Source organism: Falco cherrug, chromosome 11, assembly GCF_023634085.1.
Source record: "Falco cherrug isolate bFalChe1 chromosome 11, bFalChe1.pri, whole genome shotgun sequence".
In the NCBI taxonomy this organism is placed as follows: Eukaryota; Metazoa; Chordata; class Aves; order Falconiformes; family Falconidae; genus Falco; species Falco cherrug.
The window spans coordinates 9,366,405-9,391,907 of record NC_073707.1 but is presented as its reverse complement, the minus strand read 5'-3'; the positions used below and the strand labels follow the sequence as shown (position 1 = coordinate 9,391,907).

General features: G+C 45.9%; 1 protein-coding gene across 2 annotated transcripts; it reads left to right on the top strand.

The window, feature by feature from the left end:
• Positions 1 to 3,304: 3,304 nt before the first annotated feature.
• KLHL6 (kelch like family member 6) lies at positions 3,305 to 25,493 on the top strand. Of its 2 annotated transcripts, XM_014282018.3 has the most exons (8): positions 3,358 to 3,506; positions 3,586 to 3,661; positions 8,795 to 8,960; positions 14,659 to 15,108; positions 17,498 to 17,735; positions 21,050 to 21,252; positions 22,224 to 22,437; positions 24,545 to 25,493. In XM_014282018.3, exons 3-8 carry the CDS (start codon positions 8,799 to 8,801, stop codon positions 24,844 to 24,846), a joined length of 1,569 nt encoding a protein of 522 aa, XP_014137493.1. In that variant the 5' UTR covers positions 3,358 to 3,506; positions 3,586 to 3,661; positions 8,795 to 8,798; the 3' UTR covers positions 24,847 to 25,493. The 2 variants fall into 2 exon arrangements, with proteins under 2 accessions (XP_005441731.2, XP_014137493.1); XM_005441674.3 differs by having other exon boundaries at positions 3,305 to 3,661.
• Positions 25,494 to 25,503: the final 10 nt, after the last annotated feature.

Below are 25,503 nucleotides of genomic sequence, written 5' to 3'. Positions count from 1 at the left end.
TCTGCAGAGACAGGACACTCGGGGAAGAGTCCCTTTCCAAGTCAGAAATACATACAAGGTCATTGCCATCTTCAAGTTCAGCAACCTCCTCATTACCTGGAGGAGGAAGTTTCCAGATCTCAATGCGATACCAAGCTGGCTCAGCATCTTCTTTCTCAGTCTTCATCTGGCCTCTTCCCTGAGGCAGCCACATGCTCCCATTATTCTTCGCTGGACACTCTCAGACTCGCTGGGTTCATAAGGGCTCTGTTAGCTAAATTACAAGGACTGTGTGAAGCAAAACAAGTAACAAGAACTTTCAGAAATAAGTTTCTAAGTTTCTGCTTTTGCCTTAAGAATGTGTCGGCTCCTTGTTCTCAGTCCATTGTTGGTGGGTGTCCCAGCTGTGGTTTCTTCTGACCCTCCTCTTAATCATGGCCCCATGCCCATGGCTTTTTCCAGGGACTGCCTGAATCTTGCACTCTTTAAGACGGGACACAGGACCCCTGGCCAGTCTGGGCAGATTCACCTGGCATGGTCAAGCTGTACAGTACAGAAATGCCACAGTGATGAGATGCTGGTTTCGGGAACAGACCATTGAAAACGGTCTGGTGCTGGCTACAGCTCAACATTTAATCAAGGAGCATGATCGATGGGTAACAGAGGACACAGAATAAGAAGGTCAGGGAAGGATGCAAAGCAGTCTCTGGACTCAGTTTGCTAAACATGTAAAAACCAGAGATACATATGTACCAGCAGTAGTCTGTGATGTTACGTAGCTCTGTAAACTTACTATGTGACAGAAGCCATCGGTATACGTTATTTAGCCAGTAATTCCAGGCAGCTAGCTCAAGCTAGTAGAGGATAGGTCAATTCAGTATGTTTAAGCTAAAAGTGATAGACAAACATGTCATGAACAGACATGCCTTCAGCTCTTCCCAGATTGAGCAGTTCATTTAGCTAGCAGGTAATTCTTTAGTGAAAACAGTAGGAGTGCAGCCAGGACAAGTTTCTGAAGGCCAAAAAGAAGAATGTATTTGGAAGTTGCTACCATAAAGTAGTAAGCTGGAGTTGCCCCAGGATTAAATAACGTGTTGCTGCTGCAGTGTTGGGTGACAGAAGAGCTCAAGAAAGCAGCTCCCTGCTGTTGGGTTTGTTCCCTTATATTTGCAAAGGCACAACATTTACCTCAGTCCTGCCCTGGTGCTTGTCCAAATAATGAAACTAGCTAGTACACTGGCAGCCTAATCCCTGAGCAAGGGATTCTGTAAATATTAGGCAGCCCTATAAAAACAGACCGACAGAAGAAGAAAGGAAGGGAGGTGCTTGGCAGAAAAAAAAAAAAAAAGGGTTAAAATTACATCATAAGCATTGGCAATGGCACAGAAGGAGACAGACTGCAGATAGTGATCACTGCTACCACTAGTCAACACTTGCTTGAGCTACTAAGGTCCTTTCTGCCGTGCAGTTAATGGGTAGCACACAGACAACACCACAGCTATCAACTGACCTAGTTATTACAGGGTTTCCGTTCCCAGCGCTCACAGCCAATACAATCTAACTTCAGCTTTCACAACTGTTAATGCTTTGTTTAGAGCTTCAGCAACTGGAATCAAATCATCACTGCTGAATCTCAGCTTTCACTTAAACAGATAAAGAAAATATGAAGCTTCTCACCATCAGAGAAAAGCCTGATAAAATGAATTCCCTAAGGTCAAAAGTCATGGCGACAAACAAAGAAAAAACAGCCCAAGATAGGGTTAAAAATTTGTAATTTTAAAAGCACACCTGCTATTTTTGAGAAGTCTCCTAAGTCTTCTTCATTTTCTGATTGTATTCCTGGAGGAGTACTTGGTGGAAAGATGGGACTGGCCTTAGAAAAGGAAGCATTCACTACCAAAAGTTAGCACAAAAGGCAGCTGGAATACATTTACATCAGCTGGGAAAGGAAAATGCCAAAGTGCTTCACAGACTACACAAAATGAAGAAAAACCTATTACAAGGAGGCAGAGGAAAGCAGGAGGGAGATTTTTTGCTTTCCTTCCTCTTGATCATCCTACCCTATACAAGAACCCCCTGAATGTGGCATGCTCTCAGTGCTGCTTTCACCTTCCTCTACTAAGCCAAGCTGCCTCTAACACTGTGAGTTCAGCTTCAGCTGTACAAGCTGGAGACAAAAGAGGAAACTAAACACACAATAAAAACAGGAGGATTGGCCAAAGGAGGATTCCTAGAAGTAAGTATCACCAAGGCAAGGTCAGTTAGCACTCTGGCTACCCATGTTAGAGGTTAGCCTTGCATTCCTCTCGGGGAAGGGGGGGGTGGGGACAAAGAGGGGGGCTGTGATTTTTGAACTCCACAGTGAGCCAGGGGGTTTACCCTGTTACTTTCAGTAGGCTGTGTGGCTTATCTCAGTGAGCTTGGGTCAGCTTCTCATCTAGGTGAGGTCCAAGTAGACCCAATTCCATCTTAGGTGAAAGTGACACCTTCAGCCCTGTGTTCTGTGTGCTCTGTCACACTGGGGGGTCAGCCCCAGCCCCCCCCTGCAGCGTGCCCACTGCCGGCTGCTCAGCCCACAGTCCCACCACCATCCCAGTTTATCTTGGGGACTGCAAGTTAGGTGTACATGTGTCTCAGGGTACCTCCAGCAGTGGGGTGGTGGGGATGGGCATGCCTACACTGCTCCCTAGGCTCTCTCCTTTAGCTTCCACTATTAGACTGAGTTGGTGGCATGGCAGTGGCTGCATGGACCCATGCGGGACATCACTGTGCTCAGCAGCGTGGCCTGAAGACCATCAGCTGCGAGATCTTTGGTGCTGCTCCATGTCCTGGAGAGTTACACTGGTTTAGCCTTAAAGAAAAGCCACCCAATGCCTGTCAGCTAACACGTCATGAAAGACAGAAACAGCCACTCGGAGGGATTTCTGAATAGGTGAGCATATGATTAAATACCTAAAACAACCGCCAAACCAGCTTGATGATTAATAACCACATACCTGGAAAAAGACATTTTTAAATAAGACCCTCTTCCCCTTAGCAGCCCACTCTTGCCAGGATGACCTGATGGCCGTGGCGCACCTATCACTGCAGCCAGCAGAGATGGATAACAGTGAGGGACTGGCTTGTAGGGTGGGAAGCAAGCCTTCCCTGTCACTTGTAATCTTCTCACATCCAGAGGCATCTTAAGTCCTTTCTAAACACGTTGATACTGCCTGAAATTCACTGAAAAAAAACGCAGCCTTTGTTTGTGTTAACAGGATGAGAAAGTGCAAGGCTTCCTGTTATGTGTGTGTGACAGCTACAGATAAGCAGAGACCTCTGGACAGGAAATCCGCCCAACTTCTGCAGTGTGACTCGTCTGAAGCCTAGGAGCTCTTTTTAGATTGAAGCACCAACAGAATGAGACAGTGCTGGCCAGAATAATGGGGGACACGCTGGAGAAGAGCTCTGAGGAACCCCAGATCTCTTCGGACAATGAACATTCGACGAAAATGGGGGACCTGGTGGAAGTCTCGAGTGGTGAAAAGGTCAAGTTTGATGATACAGGTCTCTCCTTGGTGCTCCAGAATGGCCTGGAGAACCTTCGGCTTGAAAATTCCCTTACAGATGTCATCCTGTGCGTGGACAGCAGGGAATTCTCCTGTCACCGAGTGGTCCTTGCGGCAGCAAGCAATTATTTCAGGTAAGGCACGTAAGAAACAAACCCAATAAACTTACTTTGCTTCTTAGGCTTGAACTGAAGATCTCCAAGGAGGGTAAATTGGGCGTTAAACTCTGCAAATTTGCAGTGAGTCTGTAATTCCTGACACCTTTCAGCTCTTTTTTTAAAGTTGGTGACTCAAATAAGGCAGGTGCCAAGTTGTGGATTTGCCGGAGTTCTGATAGCAGCACTCAGCAAGTCTGCTGGAGGCATGCAAAGGAACAGAGAATGGTTGGCAGACAAGTGGATGAGAAAATGGTGTTTTAACCAGGTATCTGTAGCCCCTTGTATTGTCCATTTGAGATTCAGGCAAAGAGGAATATTCATTCAGATCACACGGTATTTTTATTGAGATAAGGAGTGGGTTTGTGGGACTCGGTAATTTTTCCCATTACCATTCTGTGGTAACAATATGTATTGCATAAAATTATTGAGGAGCAAAGAGAAGGAATTTTCCTTCTTTCCTAGGGTTATTGAAAATCAATTGCAATGGCAATGTTCTCCTTGAAAGCCATTTTACCATTTCACCTCTTCCTTCTGGTCCTCTTTAATTTTTAATCCTTTCAGTACTACAGCAGATAGTCTGAGACTACTGGCCAGCAAGAACAAATTTTAGAACACAGGGGAACTCGGTATCAGTTTTAACACAGATTTTCCATTATCGTTGTAGACAATCACATTTGCATGGCTGGGATTTTTTTTCTTTCTTTCTTTTTTTTCTGCTAAATTGGTCAGATGACTGAATAGTTACAGAGGAAACATGAGAAAAAAGGACCTGTGACCACTTGTGACATAAGCAGAAAGCTAATTTTAATGGAGTCTAGTAAACTTTGCTAGTAGTGCCTGGAAGAACAGTTCTGTTTTTACCATCTCACAATAGAGATTGGTCTGTGAATATACAGAGATAGGTATTATTTTTGCAGATAGATGACATATATTGCATATGTGAAAATGTGCAACTAAAAGCGGAGATGCCCAAACATGTCTTACCAGCACTGTGCACAGGAAGAAGAGTAGATGCACAAATAAAAATCAGAATTACCATAACGATATTTTGACAAGAAACAATTCCTCTTCTGCTCTGAGGAAAGCTGCTGCAATCAGAAGGGACTCCAACAGTTAAGAACAAGCAAGACAGTTGTCTGATCACCGCTGTTGGCTGGTTTTTCGCTGAGCCCTGAGCTACAGCCTGTCCCTCTGAAGGAAGGGGGATACCTGGCTGGAGGTCGTTTCATCCCAAGGCAACTGCGCACGTGCGTAGGGTCTGCCCCCCTGGGTGCTCGTGTTTGACCAGGCTTCCCAGGGAGTGGAGATTTATTCTATAGCGCTGTCTGCCTCTCTGCCAGTGTCTCCTGTCACAACTCTTTGGGTTAGTTTCAGTCACGTTTGGCAGAGGCTGGGAATCCCAAAACTGAAGTGCCCGCAAGTTTGATGGAAATCTGCAGCTAGGCAGAGCCAGAACCGTGCCCCCACGGTGCTCAGCCGGGTGACAAGCACCGCGTCCCAGCCAGCTGACATGCACGGTGCCCAGAACAGGCCAGGCATGCGCTGCCCTCACTGGGGTGGGCACAGGCAGCCAGCACACAGCCCAGTGTCCTGAGTGGGACACTGAAACGTGCCTGAGAGGGATAACGGGAGAGAAACGGAGGGCTCAGCAAGCTGAGTGTCCTGAGAGGGGCTGCAAAATGTGTGTGCGAGGAATAATGAGAGAATGGAGGGCTCAGGAAGGGGAAGCTGAGGTTATTAAGAGGGAGAGGAGCACTCAAGCCTGCAGAGGACTGAGCTTCACTAGTTTTGCTACTCACAAGGCAGCTTGTTTGATCTTGCTGTAATTCACTGCAAGCTGCATGGGCCCAAAGAAAGAAGAAATACTTAAATCACACTATTCTGTTAGTACTTTCCATGCTATTACAGGGCCTCTAACACCGGTGCAGAGGAGCAAAGCAAAGGGACCCTGTGAGTCATGGGCTTCATTCCCCTGCAACAGCACATTACACAACCCTCTTCCTGAATGTTGGGTGCCATAATGCAAGCAATCCATAGCAGCTAACTTAAACACAGTTAAATAAAGTCGACTTCCTTCAGCAAAGCTGCAGAGTAGATAGACTAGTACTTCTGACGCATCCTGCATCTACAGACATAGAAGCATTAACTCCATTTACCCAGATGAAGGTAAGAAAGCAGAGAAGAGACATACAAGCTGACCAAGGTGGAGCAGTAATCCTTTACTCCTGCACTGCCAAAGGTAGTGGAAGAATGAGGCTGGGAGAGGTTGAAGCAATATTTTCCAGAGCATCCTCAAGCTCCAGCACGGTTGTTTGAAGTCGGGTTCGTAATTCCTAGCACAAGCAATCCTTTGTGGGTGGGTGCTTAAAAAGTGCTCCACAAACTGCAACCCCTCGTTTATTTAATTGAGATTTTTCCCCTGTTTCTTCTAAATTTACCCATTTTTAGGTATCTAAATTTGGCCGTTGGCACTCACTTCGGATGTGCATTCCTCAGAATAAACGTTGGTTCAAAGGCTTAGTTTAGAATTACACAGGAACAGGAAACAGGGAAACAGACAACAGAATTAGTAGCCACATCTGAAGGATTTAGAACCCCAGAGAAAATAATCACACACCTCTCTGGGTAAGCACAGAAAGGTTCAGAAGCAACATTTTAATCCCCAGCAGAGAAGAAGCTCAGCCTGATCAGTGCTGAGTGGTGTCAGGGTGTTCCCTCCGGTCGGCCCATAGGGTGGGAATGAGGTGCTCCCCATCGGAGCAGAAGGCAGGCAACTCCAGAAGTCGGCTCTCCTGGATAGCATTGTCCAGTTCAGCCCTGCCACCTTCCAGAGAGGAGCACTGGTGGGAGAGCACGGTGCTTTAGACGTGTGATTTCTGCAGGCTGCACCCATGTTACATGAATCTGCACCCTGTGAGACAGGGAGTGGATGGCAACTCTAACGCAATTTCACAGATTAGGAGACAGACAGGTGAAAGCACTTTGACAAGACCCCTGTGCAAAGCCTCCACCAGAATCCCGAGGCTGGTTTCTGAGCAGCCTTGCAACAGCATGACGCTGGATATCTCTAGCCAACCTCCGCCAAATACTCTGGCTTAGCGGGACAGAAGTGAGAGCTCTCATCTCCCCGACAGGGATGGTTAAATACAAGACTAGAATCACCAGCTTAAGAGATAAAAGGAACAAGAGCAGACACCACCTGCATCCTACAACGGCGTATTTCTGATTCAGATGAAACATTCGGCACCTATCAATCCCGCGCAACTGAAACGGCTGTTTTGTACAAACCTCCCTCTCCGCGTGGAAGCCCCATGCCCAGGGAGCAGCGGGTGCTGAGGAGGGCTGACTTCAAACGGCCACCTGCTGCATGCCCCAGGCATACAGCATCTGACACTGCCAAAAGGGAGAGAAGCTAAGGAGCATCCCAGTCTGGTGCTTGCTGAAGTTAAGGAGCATTTTGTCTTAATGCCTTTCAAATACTCTGATTTCAGTGGCAGCAGAAACTGGACCATGGAGCAGGGCAGTGAATAAATAACCTCTAACAAGCTAAGTGAAGGGAAAATGAGAATTCTGCCTGAACATCTTTTCTGACAAGTAATTTCTTTGCCCAGGTTTCCTGCTCAAAATTAGGTCTCTCTATCCAAAAGGCAGTTTTATACACTAAGATAGCTAATGCCAGCTCTCTCGCTGTAAAATCTCTGCTGAGGCAAGGAGCAGGTAGCTCTTAGAGCATCAAGCAGCTGGCATCTTCCATCCATCTGCCATTCATCATGCCTAACTGCTTTGCAATAAAAACTGTTTACAACTTGGTACGAGTAAGATGGGTGAATCAGACAGCTTTATTCTGGCACTGCTTTTACAAGAAAAGCGTGGCCTAAGACTTTGGACCTCTAGACACTTCCCAGGTTGTGCTGTCCTGTCAACATTGTACATGACTAATGAAGGGTTTGGTATTCAGGGTAAAGAGTGCTTCTAATTACACTTTAGATCTGCACATGTTTTTCACCAACATAGTTACAAGTGCACTCACATACTTCTAATCTGTTGAGCCAGACTGCAAATGATGTGAAATCTCACTCTCTGAATGCAGTGAACAAGACAGAATGGATCAAACTTCTAAATAAAAGCAAAAGCATTGGAAGAAACACTTAAAACTATGAACTTGAAAATGCAGGTGGAGATGGATGTGTTTGCCTTGCAGCTGTCACAATGCAAAGTGGATTTAAATAGCTCTTAGAGAAATTTCTGATTGATGTCCCACATGACGTGTCTGACTGGTGCCAAAGGTGTGCGTGGCAGTCACCTTTCACATGCAGTTTTACCCACCAAAGAAGAGACGGTACCAACATGCATGAAACCTCTGCGCTTTCTCACCAACAGTAGTTTCAACTCATGATTATTCAAGTACTTCTCCAGCCAGGAGGTACCAACTCTACAGTCCTACCAGGAGCTCCCAACATTTAGCAGAGGAAAAGTCAGCCTCTTAATTAGAAGAAAATCCATAAGCTATTTTCTCCTGGCCCATCCCTGGTATTAATGGGGTCAAAGATACATTGGAAGGCTTAGAGGTGAGGCTATCAGACGTGGATCTGGTCTGGCCCTCAGGGTTCAGTCTAAGCAGCATTCTGCAGCCTGCAAGCGCAGGGGTATTGACCTTGCCAAGGGTTACAAGGTGCATGTGTTGTGTTAACGAAGTAAGGAGAATGTCAGTGGCTTGGAGATTTGGGCTTAATGAGCAGGGCCTCTACTAGAAACAGAAGGAGTAGAAGTCTGTAAGAGGCTGGCAGGTGAGACATCACAACTGCTCAGCAGCATCAGTCCAGACACAAAGCACCACCCAGAGAAGGTCCCAGTTGCCTTTTGCTTCCATGGAGCTCCAGGTCTACTGCAGAGTCCAGCTCTGGCGTATCCATCATGTGTGTATGCCTTATCACACTCATGAGTAGAGAGGTATGAAAACAACAAAAGGATTTGCCGTGCTACTTTGCTACAATTGCATAAATTATGAAGTAATCGGAGTATTCTGTGTTGAAATCTATATAACCAAATATCTTTAGAATGCCTCATCCTGGTTGGGGTGCAGTAAAAGATCAACGTCTTTCTTTTCAGGGCCATGTTCTGCAATGATTTAAGAGAGAAATATGAAGAGAAGATCATACTTAAAGGAGTTGATGCAGAAACCATGAATATACTCTTGGACTACACCTACACCAGCAAGATGCTCATCACAAAGCAAAATGTACAGAAAGTCTTGGAAGCTGCCAGCCTCTTTCAGGTACAGATAAGTCAAATGCACTGATCCAGTCTTGTTGCTCTGGCAACACCATGTCTTACCCTCGTTAACATGCTGCAAACTTCTCTGCTTTCATGGGTTCTGGAAGCATTTTGCTTTGTATTTACTTACACTGTGGTAAAAAATGGCAGTTGCAGCCATGGGCTGGGTGCTGTGGAAACAGGCAAACAGCTGGTCTCTGCTTCCAAGAGCAGCTCCCATGTGCTGCCTGCCAGGCAGCAGGGTTATTGCTGGGACAGTGCTCCCCAGGGTTCAGGCCAGCCTGCGAAGGTCACCCTCCAGCCCAAAAGAGTTAGTGGGCAGCAGCTGGTGTGGCCAGGAAGCTAACTTTGTCTCTCCCTCTCCATTGCCTTGAGATGGAGGCTCAGCAGCCAAAGTTAGCATCGTCCTTTGTAGGACTCTTGATGTAAAGGGTTTTAGTCATGACCTGGGACATGTGGGACGTCAGACTTGAGCAGCGTTACTCAGCCTTTGGTCCGTGAGGTATTCACGTGTCGTGTAAATCATCTGTGAGGTCTACCAAATTATAGTCCCTGGCACCAAACTGCAAATTGTTAACAAATTGCAACCAGCATAACCTGCCAAAGTGCCAATGTGTGTATGTGTGTCCAGTCTTCTCATTAAGGAAGGCAAGAAACACCTGACTTCATTATCATTGTGGTTCATTATGAATGTCAGATTCTTGAATCTTACCTGGGAAGTTTTGCTCTGAAATGAACCTGTGGCCTTTGGGGTAATGGGAGCTGGTACTTGCTGTGGGGAGAGAAGGGAAAGTTATCAAAAAGTGCTCCCCAAGGTAACTCAGGAAAGGTGGTGTAGCTTTAATGTCACCTGAGGCCAGAGTGCTGGAACTTACTGGCATTTTCAGCAGACCAATACTGTGAACTGGTCGCCCTCAAAGGTTATTTTGGTCCATTTTCAGGACACTTTTCTATGCTATTTTTGTTTTCTTGGGAACCTTTTTTCCTTAGGATCATTCCCCAGGTGTTTTTTTCCCCCCTGAAACTGTCAAAAGTATAAACTTAGGTTTTTTTCATTTCTCTTCACTATTTTTCATTAAAATTAAGATTAAATTTGACTCCCAAAGCTGGTGCTTTAAGAAAAACTATCAAATGTTGTTAAAGTAACGCTAAAATCATGTGGGTGCCATGAGCAAGAATAGTAAACTACAAAAACCTAGAAACTCAGGAACGTTCAACTAAAAGCAGTGATCCCAAGTCTTACTGCAACGGTCCTGGATACTATCAAGATTTACAAGGCCTTAAAGGCTCACATTATACACGGTTGAGGTTTTTGGCTGAAAATGTGTTTTGTGTAAAAAATATTTAGTAACTACTAGCATTCTGCCAGCTTGTCTTTGCTATTTATGCCGAAGAACAAACAGGAACAGTTGAAAGAGTCAAATGTTTCAATACATCAACAGCTGAAAAGATTAATTCTGCCATTTATTGTAACATTTTTGTTTGAGAAATGTTTTCCTTTCCAATTAATGACGTGTGAGAAAACCAAATTCCAAATAGGAGTATTTTATCTGACTCGCAACAATTTTTGGCAGTGCCTTTTTCAATCTCTCAGGCTTGACAAAGAACCACAAAAGAAAGAACTTGAACAGTTCTGGATATTCCAATATAGATACTCCACTTTTCTCTAGAAACTCTTTCGGACAAAGTTTGATGTGATTCTGCCTTCCCTTAGTCGCTTCCAATAAGTTTTGACCAAACGCAGCCACAGCTGAGGGCAGGAGGAGGTGGAAGCTGCTCGGTGGGAGCAGCAGGCAGTGTGCTTTGTGCTTCCTCGGGGAAGCAGGTGAAGGGCTCGGAGCAGGGAGCTGCTGCACAGCTAAGCCTCACCCTGAAGTGACCCAGACAAATTTTTTCCACCTAGAGCACAGTTGCAACATGAGTTCAACAGTCATCTCTTCTGTCTGGGCTGGCAGCTGCCCAGCCACCAGGCTCGCAGGGCTGGTGCCCACCCCGGCTCCAGCCCAGCACCCTCTGCTCCCCATGCTGCTCATCCTCTCTGTAGTGCCAAGACCCCGGCTGCTCCTCAGGGCCCTGGCAGAGAGCTCTGCCTCCCCTGCGGTAATTCAGCAGCAGCCTTCAGACCCGTCTACACCCCTCCTGCCCCCCCAGAATTACCCCGCTCCCTCAGCACAGCTTGGGTGAGGCCCACAGCACCTGCTGTGGGGGAAGCAGCGACGGTGGGAGGGAAGGCAGCTCCTGAGCAGAGGTAAAATGGGGGCTGTGATGACCACAGCCATGGAAATGCCAGCTGCAGTGGGCGCAGTGGGGGGTGGCCCCAGCTGTCTCACCCTGGCTGCTCTAAGTGGGGCTGCTCTGCCCCCCCACACGGCTGGAGCACCACCAGCCTGGTGACATCACTGACTCCCAGGGCACCTCTCATCCCCGTGTGAATCCACTTCTCAGGAGCAAGATGCTACAAGGAAAATACCTCACCAATTATCTGGAAACCATCCTGTAGCCACGTAAGAGTGAACGGCCAGGGAGTCTGTGGCAGGACAGTGCTAGTTACACCGCAGCTACCGCGCAGTGCCAGCCCAGGCAGCACGTAGCGACAGGGCAAGGGGGAATGGCTGGAAGCTGAAGGAGGGCACATGGACATTAGATATGAGGAAGAAATTCTCCCCCGTGAGGGCGGCGAGGCGCTGGCCCAGGCTGCCCAGAGCAGCTGTGGGTGCCCCATCCCTGGCAGTGCCCAAGGCCAGGCTGGACGGGGCTGGGAGCAGCCTGGGCTGGTGGGGGGTGTCCCTGCCCGTGGCAGGGGGGTGGGAATGGATGATCTTCAAGGTCCGTTCCAATCCAAACCATTCTATGGGTCTATGTTTCCATGATTTGCTAACAAAGCTTCCAGGCAGCTCCAGGTCAGACATTGGTGTGCAGGCTCAGAAAGCTGCTGGCTCCCTGACGAGCCACCCTGCGAGGGTGCCTGTGCCCCTTCACTGCCCAGCCGGCTCCCGTGGGACGCAGGTGGTCCTGCCGAGCTGGGACGTGCTGCCCCTGCAGCCACAGGCAGAGCGGGTGGCCGAGGGCAGCGCAGCTGCAGGGTGCAGGATCTGACCCCGAAGTGTGCTGCATACAGAGAGGGACTATGAATAAGAGCCTTTTCAACCACCGTTCCCTTCCGTTTCTGGGGGTCATGGCAGGGTGCAGGGCTGCTTACACTAGACAGTTGAATTAAAGCTGGGACAAGCAAGGACTTAAATGGGGTGAATACGTTTTGTTATTCAGAAAGGCAGCTCATAATCACATGGCATGTCTCTAGCAGGTAAGAACCTGAATTCAAGGGGTATTAGGAGACGGACCCAGTTATTGAAGAAATTGTTCCCAGGGAACAGGTCTTTTAAAATGCCTGGGGTGGCATTAGGAGGGGTACTTGCAGAAAGGAAAGAAGAAAATTCAGAGCTCTGCAAGAACAATAGGAGCAGATGAAGCAGAGGTTCAGGGGGTTCACGGTTGTCTTCCTCCTGGGTGCTCTCCTGAGTCACCTGCTCTCATGGGACTGACTGAACCGTGTCCAGCAAGTTCAGGGGAGTTTTCTGGGGAGTTTTGTCTCTAAATGAAGGGAGTGCTGGGGAGGCAGTGCAGCACGGGGACAAGGAGCAGCAGCCGGGGAAAGTCCTGCCTTGGTACGCTCCCAAGCAGCCCAACCTCTCTGGTTAAGCCCCTGGTGGGGACCCTTTCTCACGCCCACACCTCACAGTTCCTCATTTATCTGGCACAAACACAGCTACCCAGCGTGATTAGTGGTGCCTGCGTGGCCGTTAGACCAGCATGCACTGCCTGGAAGAAAACTCTCTGGTGTCATCTCGTGAGTATTGCTCTTAACAAGCCATGTATAAATAATTAGAGCCCTCTACAGTGGTTGGGCCGTAGGCTGGTGAGAACATTGTTTTGGGGTCTGTTTCCAGAGTTGTGGATGACTTGATGAGTGGCCTCAGCAAATCCCAGATTTGATTTTTTTACATCTCTTTACTGCCAGCTTTCAAAGGGCTAATGCTGAGGCAGGTCTGAGGACTACCTGGTGCTGGCAGGTCCTTTCAGATCCTCGGGGCAATGCACTGCTGAGTTCAAAACGTTAGCCTTGTGCTAGCCCAGAGAACAGGCAACACGAGCATGGCAGGCACCGATGAGCCGCTGAGCTCTGCCGCAGTGCCACAGTGTGCCACTGACAAATTTATATCACTACGGCAGCAGCATGTTCTGAGACCTCGCATACCCTCGTCCATCAGTCAGTTGCATTTCTCTAAACACTTGACCACATCTAAATGTAAAACAGGAACCAGGTAGTCTGTACGCAGTGTCTGCAATCACTCAGCTCTGGTAAACAGTCTAAATGTGTCAACACAACACTGCCGCGTCTGGAAGATTCTAGCCTAATCACTGAAACAAATCTACATACTAAAGTGTTTAAAAATGTTTCGTTTCCCCTTTGCCCCTAAATTACTGTTCTGCAACTTTCCCCAGTGGGACAGAATGAGTTAAAATGGTTTACTTGCTGACACTGGATGGAAAAAAGACCCCAAAAGCATAGAAAGAAATGCACAGCACCATTTCTGACCCACCTTCTATATGTTGCTGTTTGCACAGCTCAGTGGCAAAACCAACATGAAATCCATATCTGAAACCACGGAGGCAATGGAAAGCCCAGCATGAAGCACTGTAACTTATCAGTTCTACCCAAAACTGGTATCCCAGTTGCTGAATAATCACCAGCAACCCAGCTCACGTCATAGTTCATGGCAAATGCCCTGCAGATGTCTGTGATCCAGGATCTGCACATCTGGGACCCTCAGGTGGGGCTACTGTGCAAAGGGAATGAATGAAAGTAGTTGTGATGCCCTATTGAATGCAAACGTGGAAAGTTCTTTGATTAAGCAGGCTCTGCATGTGAAATGCAGATCTATGTATTTTTCAACCAATGGTGACGACAAGGTCACTAAAACCTCTGAAGGCCTCCCTCACAACATACGCTTGCCAGGCAACCCTGGCTGTCAGGCAACTCGAAGATTTGCTGATGGTCAGTCTCTTCCTGCCACGTGCCCCAGTACAGGACAACATGCCCCAGCACTTGGTGCGGGCGGGGGGGCACATGTTGACACAAGCATCCCAGACCTCAGCACTCATTTTCCACCACCCTTGCAAGGCCTCAGACACGTTCAGAGTTTGGATGGTGGGAGCATAAATGCAGAAAGTGAAGTCACCTGGGCTGCAAAACCACTCTCTTCTAGTTGATCTGAGCTGACATACAAGATGAAGCAGGGTAAGCACATCTGAAGCCTGGGGACCTCACCAGTGCTTTGTAACTCCATGGCTGCTAGCGCTTTGAGATCTCATGGAGGGAAGTGGAATGGTAGAAAACCCTTCACTTTTGTGAAACAAATAAAATCCATGGCTGTTCACAGGTCTTCCGTGTCCTGCAAGAGGGAAAAGAAGCAGTATGGTTGCAGAGGGGGGAAAAAGCAGTCTGAGGAGGAAATTTTCATTTCAGACTGCAGATTCTGGGAGATACCTGTCCTCATATGACTGATTTCTTGTCTCCCCCAGCTCTTTGCTGTACTGCACGTGGCTGGTTGGGACTCAGCCCCAAAGCTCGATAGTTCTTCCGTGATACAGTCATACAAGTAACTGCTCTGTGCTTATACGTGCTTTTCTGCCCACAGTTCCTTCGCATGGTAGATGCTTGTGCCAGTTTCCTCACAGAAGCCCTCCAGCCAGAGAACTGCGTGGGCATCCTGAGGCTGGCTGATGCACACTCCCTGCACAGCCTGAAACAACAAGTGCAGGACTACATTATTCAGAACTTCACCCAGGTGCTGAACCATGAGGAGTTCCTGGAGCTGCCGGCCGACATTCTCTGCAGCACGCTGAAGAGCGATGACCTCTACGTCACGGAAGAGGCACAGGTGTTCGAAACTGTAATGAACTGGGTTCGTTACAAGGAGTCGGAAAGGTTTCCTCTCCTGCCGTACGTGCTGGAGAATGTCCGGCTGCCCCTCTTGGACCCCTGGTATTTTGTAGAGACTGTTGAAGCCGATCAACTCATTAGACAGTGTCCAGATGTCTTTCCTTTGCTCCAGGAAGCAAGAATGTACCATCTGTCGGGCAATGAGGTTAGTAAAAAAGGAAGGTACTTACTGCTTTTTCTAAATGTCTCATGCTTCTGCTCAAAAATACGATCGGAAGGAGCAGTACCGTGAGGGAGAAAAAGGTACTCACGCTGAACTTGCACTGACTGGTGCTACTGAAAAGTCAAGGTGGGCCTCACCAGTTATCCTGCTGATTTAGGGAGTTTAGAAGCTTTGGTAGGTTGTTTTAAAACAAAGTGTACAGCTTCCTATTTATGAACACCCAAGCTCAACCATTCACACACATGCTTGCCCAGCTAAACAAAGATCCCACGTTACTTAACTAGTAAAAAGGCAAACGGTGTTACTCCTGACGCCTCACCCTCCTAGCTATTATTTGAAGCCTAAGAAAGGAAGAATAATTTTCCCACTAAACTGTGCCACAATCTGTAATGACTTACAAATATGTAACATCTCCATCTGTTACTTATGGGGGGAAATGTCTCAGAAAGCGAGAACCTCCTGTGAAGACAGTCTCTTCCCAGAGGAGAGGTCTGCCTATCTTCCTCATTTGCAGAGGTCCCTGCACCCAACGAGACAGGTTCATCCTGACATCCAGTTGAGTCCTGTCCTGCCTGCTCAAGGTAGGCTGTGTTGGATCTCCAGTTCCTCAACTGCCCATCCTCTTTGGAAAGTTAGGTATCAGTCACATCTCCTGGCTCAAAATATGGGGTAGAGGGGAGAGCAACCAGAGGTCAGATTTCACAACAGGAGCAAAGGAATGTGAGCATGTGAGGAAACGTGTGTGCCTCCTCAGAGGGTCAGAGGAAGGCAGGAGGCTCAGGAGCATGTTGTGGATCCATCGCTAACAGCAGATGTGTCACTGGCTGGGGGGTAGAGGCCAAAGGCTTTTTGTGCCAGTGACTGTGTAAGACAGTTCACACCGACCCAGGGCAGTGCCGGCCAGTCGGGTGGGAACTCCTCGAGGAAGCCTTGCCCCACTCAGCAGTGCTGTCAGCTCCACGCGGGTAGATAAAGGGAGTGTTGCTCAGGGCTGAACACTCATTACACTCATCTTCAAAGGGGCAGCCGACAGAGGCAGCCCTGCCAGCTACCCTCCCTGGGGCTGATGCCTGGCAGTGGTGACGGACAGGTTAAAAACAAAATTCTGAAAGCTGGTGAATTCTGGGACAGATGTTTTAAAAAAACCTTGCCTGATACTTTCCTAAACATAGGAAAAATACAAGATTTATGTCTGCGTTAGGAATATTTTTTAATATAGATAAATTATGCCAATTTATAGAAACATATTAAAAGTAGAAAGAGAAGTAAAACTGAGCAAGCTGCCTATTGTCACAGCATTTAACCTGTGGCTCCACGAACTGCCTTTCTGGGGCATGCATAAGGTAACAACCACCGTTACTTCAGAGGAGTAGTTGCAGTACTTCAGAGTTCAGAGCAGATCCCTCCTAGCAGGCTTTGAGGATCTGCAAACTGGCAAATGCCCTAAGTTACAGCATAAGCAGAGGAACAACTTTATGTGCCCCCCACGCCTTTTACACTGCATTTCTTCCAGTATGAAAAACTGGGGGGTAGGGGAGGGTAAAGAACATTATTCCTTCTGTCCTTCAGCACACAGCCAGCATACCTTGGACACTAATGCACTCATTTCCCCTTCCTTGCAAGTATTTCCTCCAAGCAGAACACAAGTTTCCAAGCAACCCCTGCATTCTTTGCTCCTGGTGAACATCTACCCGGAAAGTGGCTTTTTCCAGTGTCCCTGAAACAAAGACCTGGTCAATAAATTGAGCCAAGAGGCAGTAAATTAGAGTTAGCCACATTTCAGAGCCTGGTGCTGGCTTTAAGTAAATCTTCTAATTTTGGCTTAAAATTAAGGCTTATAAACAAAGAAACAAATTTAAAAAACCCCTCAGCTGAGAACTGTTATGGCTTTGACACTTTAACATATCTCTTCAGGACAAATGATGAGAGCACTTTCTGCTAACTGCAGCCTTGCCCTCTCCAAGCTCCCCAGGGCGTACACTAAACCTTGGGGCCCTCCTACCTTGTTCCCATTCTGTCAGCCCAAATAAAACCTGTCCTTTCCAGCTGCCTCACATGCACCCAGCCTTGTCACTAGTGCTCACCTTCACAGCTCTTGGTGCCACCCTGGGAATTCCCGAGAGGATCTGAAAAGATCCTAGTGGCTAGGCAAAAGCAACTAAGTCCAGTGTTGGAGAAATCCTGCTGAAAGAAGGATACAGCAACCTCCGCTGAATGCCTCTAGGATGCTTTCCAGGCTTTCAACTTAGAAAGCATTTGATAATTGTTTCAGCTGATTGCAAAACAGGTAATCAGAAAAAAAGTTGCCAGATCTTTCTGTAATTGTAGGTGTAAGTGCCCTGTGTACTCACTCTGTCTTGCTTGCATTTAGATTATTACAGAAAGAACCAAGCCCAGGATGCACGAGTTCCAGTCTGAGGTGTTTATGATCATAGGGGGCTGTACGAAAGATGAGAAGTTTGTAGCAGAAGTGACTTGTCTGGACCCTTTGAGGCGAAGCCGCCTGGAAGTAGCAAAATTACCAATCACAGAGCAGGAGACGGAGAATGAGAATAAAAAATGGGTGGAGTTTGCATGCATTACGCTAAAAAATGAAGTCTACATATCGGGTAAGGAACAAGACATTGGGAGTGGAAGAGGGGAGCAGAGGGTTCTCACAATTATTTCCAGCTTTTATTGAGAGCACGCTTGAGGCAGCTTTAGGAGAATGAAGCAGTACAGGTATTCCTAATGCTTTGGCTTTGAACAGGCTCCAGGGAAGCGCTGGACATGTGAGGTCCTGCCTAGCCCTGGTTTTAGCACAGGATTAATTTTCAAACAACATTGATCTATATGCATGGCTACTTGTGTGCAGCACACTCAGTGAGCATGGTCACGGAAGGGCCCCTGAGAACCATTTACCAAACCTAAAATGAAGAACAATTGCTCCAGCATCTTCTTGTAACACCTCCATTTGCAGCTCCACATGCATAAGCCAAACCCTGCCAGAATCTGATTAATTCTGCAAGAATCAGTCAAGAACCTGCAGGGAACTGTCACCACTGTTTGGCTGGTACCTGAAAACCACACTTTCAGGAGCACTTCAACAGCCATCAGACAGGACTCTAGAAGTGCCCACTTGCTAACGGCAATAATAACTGTCACAGCCAGATGAAACCCAACGGTCCAGACGCACAGCATGGGTCTGAGCATCCCATTTGCAGATCGTCATCCTGAGAGCTTCAGGAGGCACACTTAACTTCCCACGCAAACACAGCTGAGCTCCATGTAGGGGGTTGATCTTGGAGCTATAGTTTCCACTTTGACAACAGAAAGGATACACTCAAGCTTGCTGGTCACTTTGACAGCTGGTTTTGATGGCCTGTCAAAACCAATTTTGATGGTCTTGTTCTGCTTTCCAGAGGAAAAGTGACAGCAAGCTTTTAATTGCTGTCACGTTACAGACCACGATACAGAGCAGTGCCTCCACGGATAGGATACTTTTTCCTACAAAATCATCCACCAAATGCTATGCTCACTTAAAACAGGAGAGTAGAAAGGAGGAGGGAGGGCCAAAGCATGAATGCTTTGCTCCAGTATGAATAGCAGTCCATTGCTTTTATTCAAATATTTGCCATTGCATTCTTTCCTTTGGAAAGCCACATATTTTTATTACCTCGTTCCAACTTAAAGTTTATTAAATTCTTATCCTGGGATAAGAATTAGATTATTCCTTCCCTAGTTACAAATAAAGGAGGTTTCTCCTTTCAGCCCACCACAGGGAGTTTCTTTTTACTCTGGCAACAGACTCTGTGTTAAAAGTTAGCTGCAGAGGGGAACCTAAGTCAAACATCCCAACTAGGGAACACCCCTCACACCTTCACACCCTTGAGTTGAGAGGTCTCTTTTCCATTTGCCTTTAATTTCTTACCCTTTCCTCTTTCCCAAGGTCTTTTTGCTTCCTTTTATTCCTGACATCTTATCCAGCTTTTCTTTTATGCTCTATCCAGGCTGCCTCCAGAACTGCTATGGTGTTTCTAAGCTGGCTTTCCTCTTGCTGCTGTTCTCACAGGTCCTATTTCTTCCTTCTCTGCTTAATTTTGTATCTTTGACTTCCTCTCTCCATTCCCTCTTAGCCTTTCTCCTACCTCCTTTTAACCCTTCCCACCCAAATAAAAGGCTGAGTGGACCAAAGTAATTAGTAGTTTCTTTCCAGCTAAACCAAGTTATTAGTGCCTCAATCCTGATTAAACATCTGCCACCTGCTGTGTGTCCTTCTACTCCTTTTCTTTCTTTTAGCTCCTGCGACTTGGTTCTTTTTGAACTTGACTTACATCTTTCCTACCTCCAACGTGCTCATTTCACTCAGTGTCTTGGTGCAGTTTGGAGTCTTCCCCACTCTTTTAGCATCTGAACAGTAGGAAAGTTCTTTGCACAAGACTATGACCACTTTTAGATTACCATTTCCCCAAACAGTTTAAATGCTTTGACTGGATGGAGTGAAACACTACATTTGTAATGTAACTAAAAATTACATGAATTAGCACTCACCGTTCTGTTACTTTTACTAATTTAGTTCATTTTTTCTCCTCAAATTAGAAAGAACTGTGGTCTGGAGAAAGAACAGAAACACAATAAACCTCCAGTTCTTTCAAAAATCTCTCCCTGCCCCCGATGTGCCACAAATTTACCCACCCAGTCCACCTCAGGCTCCTACCAGAGTTTCAGCCTGTGCAGGCAAGAGCAAGCTCATGTAAAAGAGAAATGTTAAGGGAGGGTAAGGGCAACACCTGCAGTCTCTCAGCCCCATTGTAGCCATGAATGCTGCATTCAGGCCCTTCAGCCACTTCAGCTATTTGAGTGCAAATAAAATTCAACACATACATGTGAAAAATACTGAGACAAAAGCATTACAAACGACTCTTTCTAGCATGCTAATTATCTCCTATTCAATCTGCTATTTGGCCCAGAGATGAGCTCCATCAGTTTGCAGTGATCTGGCTGCAGCACAGAATACCAATGAAGGCAGACACTTTCTCAATGGAATATGAATTCTCTTTTCAGTATATTCACCACTGAAGCAAATGTTTAATCGGGTTGCAGATGATGGAATAAGCTACTCAGTCTGTAAACGTGGTTTCAGGCCTAACTAGATCCATTTATATTGCAGTTGCACCAAAAATTACAGGCAAACAAAAGTGCTTGTTTAAAAGACTGCTTTCTGCTTTAGGATGAGTAAAGATTCACTTGCAAGCCTGCAGGGTCCAGTTCTGATCTTCAATCTATAAACATGAAGCAAATCCAAATCAGTAGAGAAAGAGACCAGAAGAAAAGGCACAAAAATGAGATCCCAGCCATAGGTCCCAAGGTTGAATAGTAAAGCTTCTAACATGCCATGAAGGGCCACTGTTGATAGGAGTTCAGAGTCAGGTCTTTTGTTTTGTGTAAAGTACTAGGCTAGCTGACTGGATCTACCCTGCACAAACTGGCAGTTCCCCAGGCCTATCTTGCTGGGATTTGGCGCTACCAGCTGCGGCATCCTCCGCTATCTTAATGAAATCATGTTTGTTTGTCACTTGGAAGCATTCTGCAAAGCCCTGGTGGTGCACAAAAGTCACCTGCATATCACCATGCTGTGTGTGGCTGGTGATTCCCTCAGTATTAAAATGAAAGTGGTTGTGGTCTGGTAAAGTGAGGAACAGTGACTTATCTTTACCAAATATCTGGTTGTAGAAATTGTTCAGAGTTTTCTTCATTATTAAGTAAATGAAATGCAGAAATTTTCTTCTGGTATAACAGGGCCAGGCCATTGGTGTAGATAATTGAGAAGCTAACAGTAATTTATTTTCTATTGTGAGATAACATTTTAAAATTTAAACATATTGGAGATTTTGAGTAAATACAAGCTACGCTATCATATTTACATGTGTCATGTACACTACAGGTGGCAAAGAAACAAAGCATGATGTCTGGAAATACAACGCCTCCATCAACAAATGGATACAAATTGAGTATCTAAATATTGGGCGATGGAGGCATAAAATGGCTGTGTTGGGTGGCAAAGTTTATGTCATTGGTGGGTTTGATGGCATGCAGAGGATCAACAGCATGGAAGCATATGATCCCTTTCATAACTGCTGGTCAGAGGTAAGATGCTGCATCATGTAACATTTTACTCATTTAGAACATTTTAATCAGAAAATGTTAGGGCTTTGAATCATAAAAATGAACATGACAGGCTCTAGTACAATTCATTTAAGTATTTCTGGTCTGTAAAAACCCTAAATGTTTTTTCTATAGAAATGCATACTGTTCAGAAAGTAAATATCACAGGATGGCCTGCCAATCATTGCCTGTGAGATATCTAATGCCTAAATTTCATTTTCTTAGTTGGCTTTTAAAGCTAGTAGTCCATTGGTGAGTAATTGGTGAGTAAGAGCATAGTATACATGAACATATATACATAGTATACATGAACCAGAGCACAGGCTGAAAACTACTGCTCTGATACACAATGTATATATACAATGTCTATATCAACCTGTGCCATATACACCATATACAGTATGGGTTTTATATTTAAGTTGAAAGTACAAATTTCAAGGTAAACAGGATGGAAAAAACCCAGTTCTACTAAGTGTACTTCAAGCAATGAGAGGAGAGTATTAGGCAGCCAATTAATCCATGAAAGTAATGAGATTAGGCATCATAATGGCAGATAGAAACTCTATAGGTTTTAGATGATACAAAGTGATGTGGAGAATCTAACAATCACAGCTTCAAGTAGAAAGGTCAGTATGAACAAGTTTCTTGTGTTTTTTCAATGTACATAACTATGTAAAGGAGATTTTGGTCACCTCTGACGTTTCCTAGCTTTTGAATTATTGATAACATAATTTTAAGAACAGCATTTGCACATAGCACATTCTTATTCAGGGTTTTACAGTCTTAAGAAAAATCTGAAATGTATTTCACCCTTATCCCTAGAAATGTCATCTTCCAAACCCTACTGATCATCTTAAAAGGGATACATGACTTAAAATTCAGCAGGCTCCTGTCCCATAGACATCAGTCTGACTACTTCAGATGGTTACTAACGATTTTCTGCTGTCACACAGGCTGCTCCCCTCATGGTCAATGTGAGCTCCTTTGCAGCAGCAAGCTACAAGAAGAAGCTCTACGTGATCGGGGGAGGCCCCAACGGGAAGCTGGCGACAGACAAGACTCAGTGCTACGACCCTGCGACCAACGCGTGGAGCCTGAAAGCTGCCATGCCAGTAGAAGCCAAATGCATCAATGCTGCGAGTTTCCGTGATCACATTTATGTTGTGGGTAAGCAAAGTGTTACTGCTCCTTCTTGTATAGACACGGCAGGGCTTGTTTTTGTGTGTTAGTTTCACCGACAAACTCCATGAAGTACAATCAAATGGTCAGATGGCTCTTCCCATTGAGCTTAGCGAGGGATGGGGATCCAGCACATTCACAAACAGTAGTGAAGAGTCACCAGGTCAAACTCCCTGTTAGTGTGGTAGGTATCTTGAAAAGCTGGACCTAGCCCAAAAATAACTTAAAGCCATCCAAAAGTGGGTTCATAGTGGCAAGGGCATGATCTCATGGCTATATCATGTCCCCTCTTCTCTCCAGGGGCATTACACAGCCCACTGCAAACGGGATTTATGTAGGGATATGGGTCCTAGGAGGAGGTCATGGGAGCAGAGCCACTGATACACGAAGACCTCTTCACTAGATCATGCTTGGGTTTAATTGTCAGTTGCCAGAACTGGAAGCAAAGATGGAAGAGCAAGAGTTTAATGGTGGTGAGCTGAACTATGCAGGGAGGAGAGAGCCTGCACACATTTCCAGACAGTGCTGGAAAAACCAAAAGAAGGAAAGAGGAACGAGGAACATTTGTTTCCAAAACAGGAGCTCTGAAAAGTTCCCCTTCCCTCTCTCAGCCTTGGTGCAGAAAGTTTCTCACTTGCAGCATGATCAATATGGTGCTGAGGGCTGGCAGAGAGCCAGAGTATCACCAAATAATAAATGGTGTTCTGAAGGAGGATTTATAATTTGCATGTGTGTGCACACACACACATATATATATATGTATATGTGTGCACCTTGTGTGTACATGAACACCTCATGCTTCTCCTCAGCACAGGGATTGACCTCACCCTTTTTGTACAGGACAACAGACAGAAAGAGAAGGCATGACTTACGGGCTAGATGATACAACTCTCGATAAAAATTGACATGATACTCCAGTTACATTCATTCAGCATCTTCCAGACAGGAACATCCACCACTAAACCTGTTGTTTACCTATCTGAGAAACAAATCTAGTTCAATCAGATAGAAATTAGCCCCACCTGAAGTTTAAAAGATAAAAGAACATTTGGTTACCCCATCCAAAGCAATTAAATTGCCCAGACCAATGAATTACCAACCGCCAGATGAATCACTATAACTAACAACATGTATGTTTTCAGTCTGCTCCAACTGGGAAATAAAACTTGTTTAAGTCACTTCACAATGACTCAGTCATCCCTCAAGTACTGGGCTAGTATTGTCCAAACCAGCATTTATTGTAACTACAACAGACAAACGCTCACTTTGCCAGCAGGTAGGATCCCAGGCATTGTTGCACCTCACAATAAGACCACAGCTTCGGTGTTTCCCCAGCCCTATTCTACACAGCTGCTATAGAAGACAGGTCCAGTCCCTGCAAATCTCAGAATAAGAACCATTTAGCTGTTGGTACTTTCAGGAGGGAATATATTTCCATAGCCTTTCTTAAGTATTGGGTTATTGACCATTTTTCAAGAGAAAAGGACCCTGCCAAACTGGAAAAGGCGCACAAAATGTTTCAAGTATGAATGCAGATTTGGGAAACATGGAGAAACTGAAGGTCCCTCTCTGTTTAGCATACCCATAAGAAGATTACTAGTTCAGTCTGACAAGCCCCTAAATGAGGAAGGAAGAGGCTTTTGAAAACAGCCAGCTCCAGGCAGAAGGAGGTTTGATGGGCAGATGGACACTGAAGTAAGACAAGTCAGTGAAAAAAATGTGTACCCATTTCTAATAGTGACATCTTACCACACCTAGTCCTTCATCATCTAAGCTGTTCCAAACACGATTGTATTTTTCTGAAGTTGTGTCCTTAGCTGAGGGAGCAGGTATGGGAAAGGTCTGTTTCTGGGTGCACTGCAGTCACAACTGCATGACCACAGAAGTTTGTTCTGGCCTTGAATTCCACAGCCTTATGAACAATAAGTGGCCTTCTGCAGATCTGGCTTTCAAAACAATAAAGTATCCTGTGACCTTAGCTTTGGGGCATAAATCATTCTTACAAATGTCAGGAATGGAGCCTTGTTGAAGCGGGTGCTTTAATTAAAATCTCTTACGGGAATGGCAAGTGCAAACTGATATGTTTCCTCTCCAGGTGGGGCAATGAAAGCACTCTACTGCTACAGCCCCCAAGAAGACACATGGTGCCTGGTGACTCAGTTCACCCATGAGAGAGCCAGTTGTGGGATTTCTCCTTGCAACAACAAGCTGTTTATCACCGGGGGCCGAGATGAAAAGAACGAAGTCATTGCAACAGTGCTGTGCTGGGACCCTGAAACTCAGAAGCTGACAGAAGAGTGTGTCCTGCCTCGGGGGGTGTCTCATCACGGGAGCGTTACCCTCAGGAAGTCTTACACGCACATCCGTAGGATTGTGCCCGGGGCAGTTTCTGTCTGACTGTAGGAGAACTGCAAAGAAGCCCAGTACCTCCAGTGCCCCTGTGGCAGTTTTCTAGCTGCAGGTAGCAATGGATGGAAATACCACCGCTGGGGTCCTCTGGGGAGTATCTGTATATATGCTCAGCCCTTGCATTTCCTCTGTACAGTATATCCTTAAATTATCTTAATTCCTTCCCTTCACAGAAAAACAAAGGGACCAGCTGTAGTTTACTCCTGCCAACACAATACCTCCAATCAGGCAAAGAAATGGGAAGTGTAGGTTGGAAATTTGCTTCCCAGCTATATCTGCCCTGAAATGTGCTTGAACTGGCTCAGCCTGGTCCTGAAGTTTGTTCAACTATTTATTGTGTTAAGTTTGATTTGCAGCACCTACTAGTGAAAAAGAGAAAATGCTTTTTGGAATGAAAGATTTGTAACTGGTGAAACAAAACATCATTTCCTCCAAAGCTGTGCTTTTTCCCCTGTGGTTGGCACGTTACATTAAGTTAAAACTGTTTTTTTTGTTTGTTTGCTTGAAGACACTTTGTTAGGTTTTCAGTTCAGCGTGACCAAAAAAATATCCATCTCTGTTTGCAAACCTTGCTGTCATTTTTAAGAAAGAGACTGCAGAGGCTGCAAATATAAATAAACGCTAATCTGATTCCACTGGATAGTC

What these genes read in the sequence shown, in the direction of transcription:
- KLHL6 (XM_005441674.3), top strand. Translation starts at nt 3,402, where the DNA reads ATGGGGGACACGCTGGAGAAGAGCTCTGAGGAACCCCAGATCTCTTCG. An exon ending in GCAGCAAGCAATTATTTCAG is followed by an intron (nt 3,662 to 8,794) that starts GTAAGGCACGTA and finishes CTTTCTTTTCAG; the next exon opens with GGCCATGTTCTGCAATGATT. An exon ending in TTCATAACTGCTGGTCAGAG is followed by an intron (nt 21,253 to 22,223) that starts GTAAGATGCTGC and finishes GCTGTCACACAG; the next exon opens with GCTGCTCCCCTCATGGTCAA.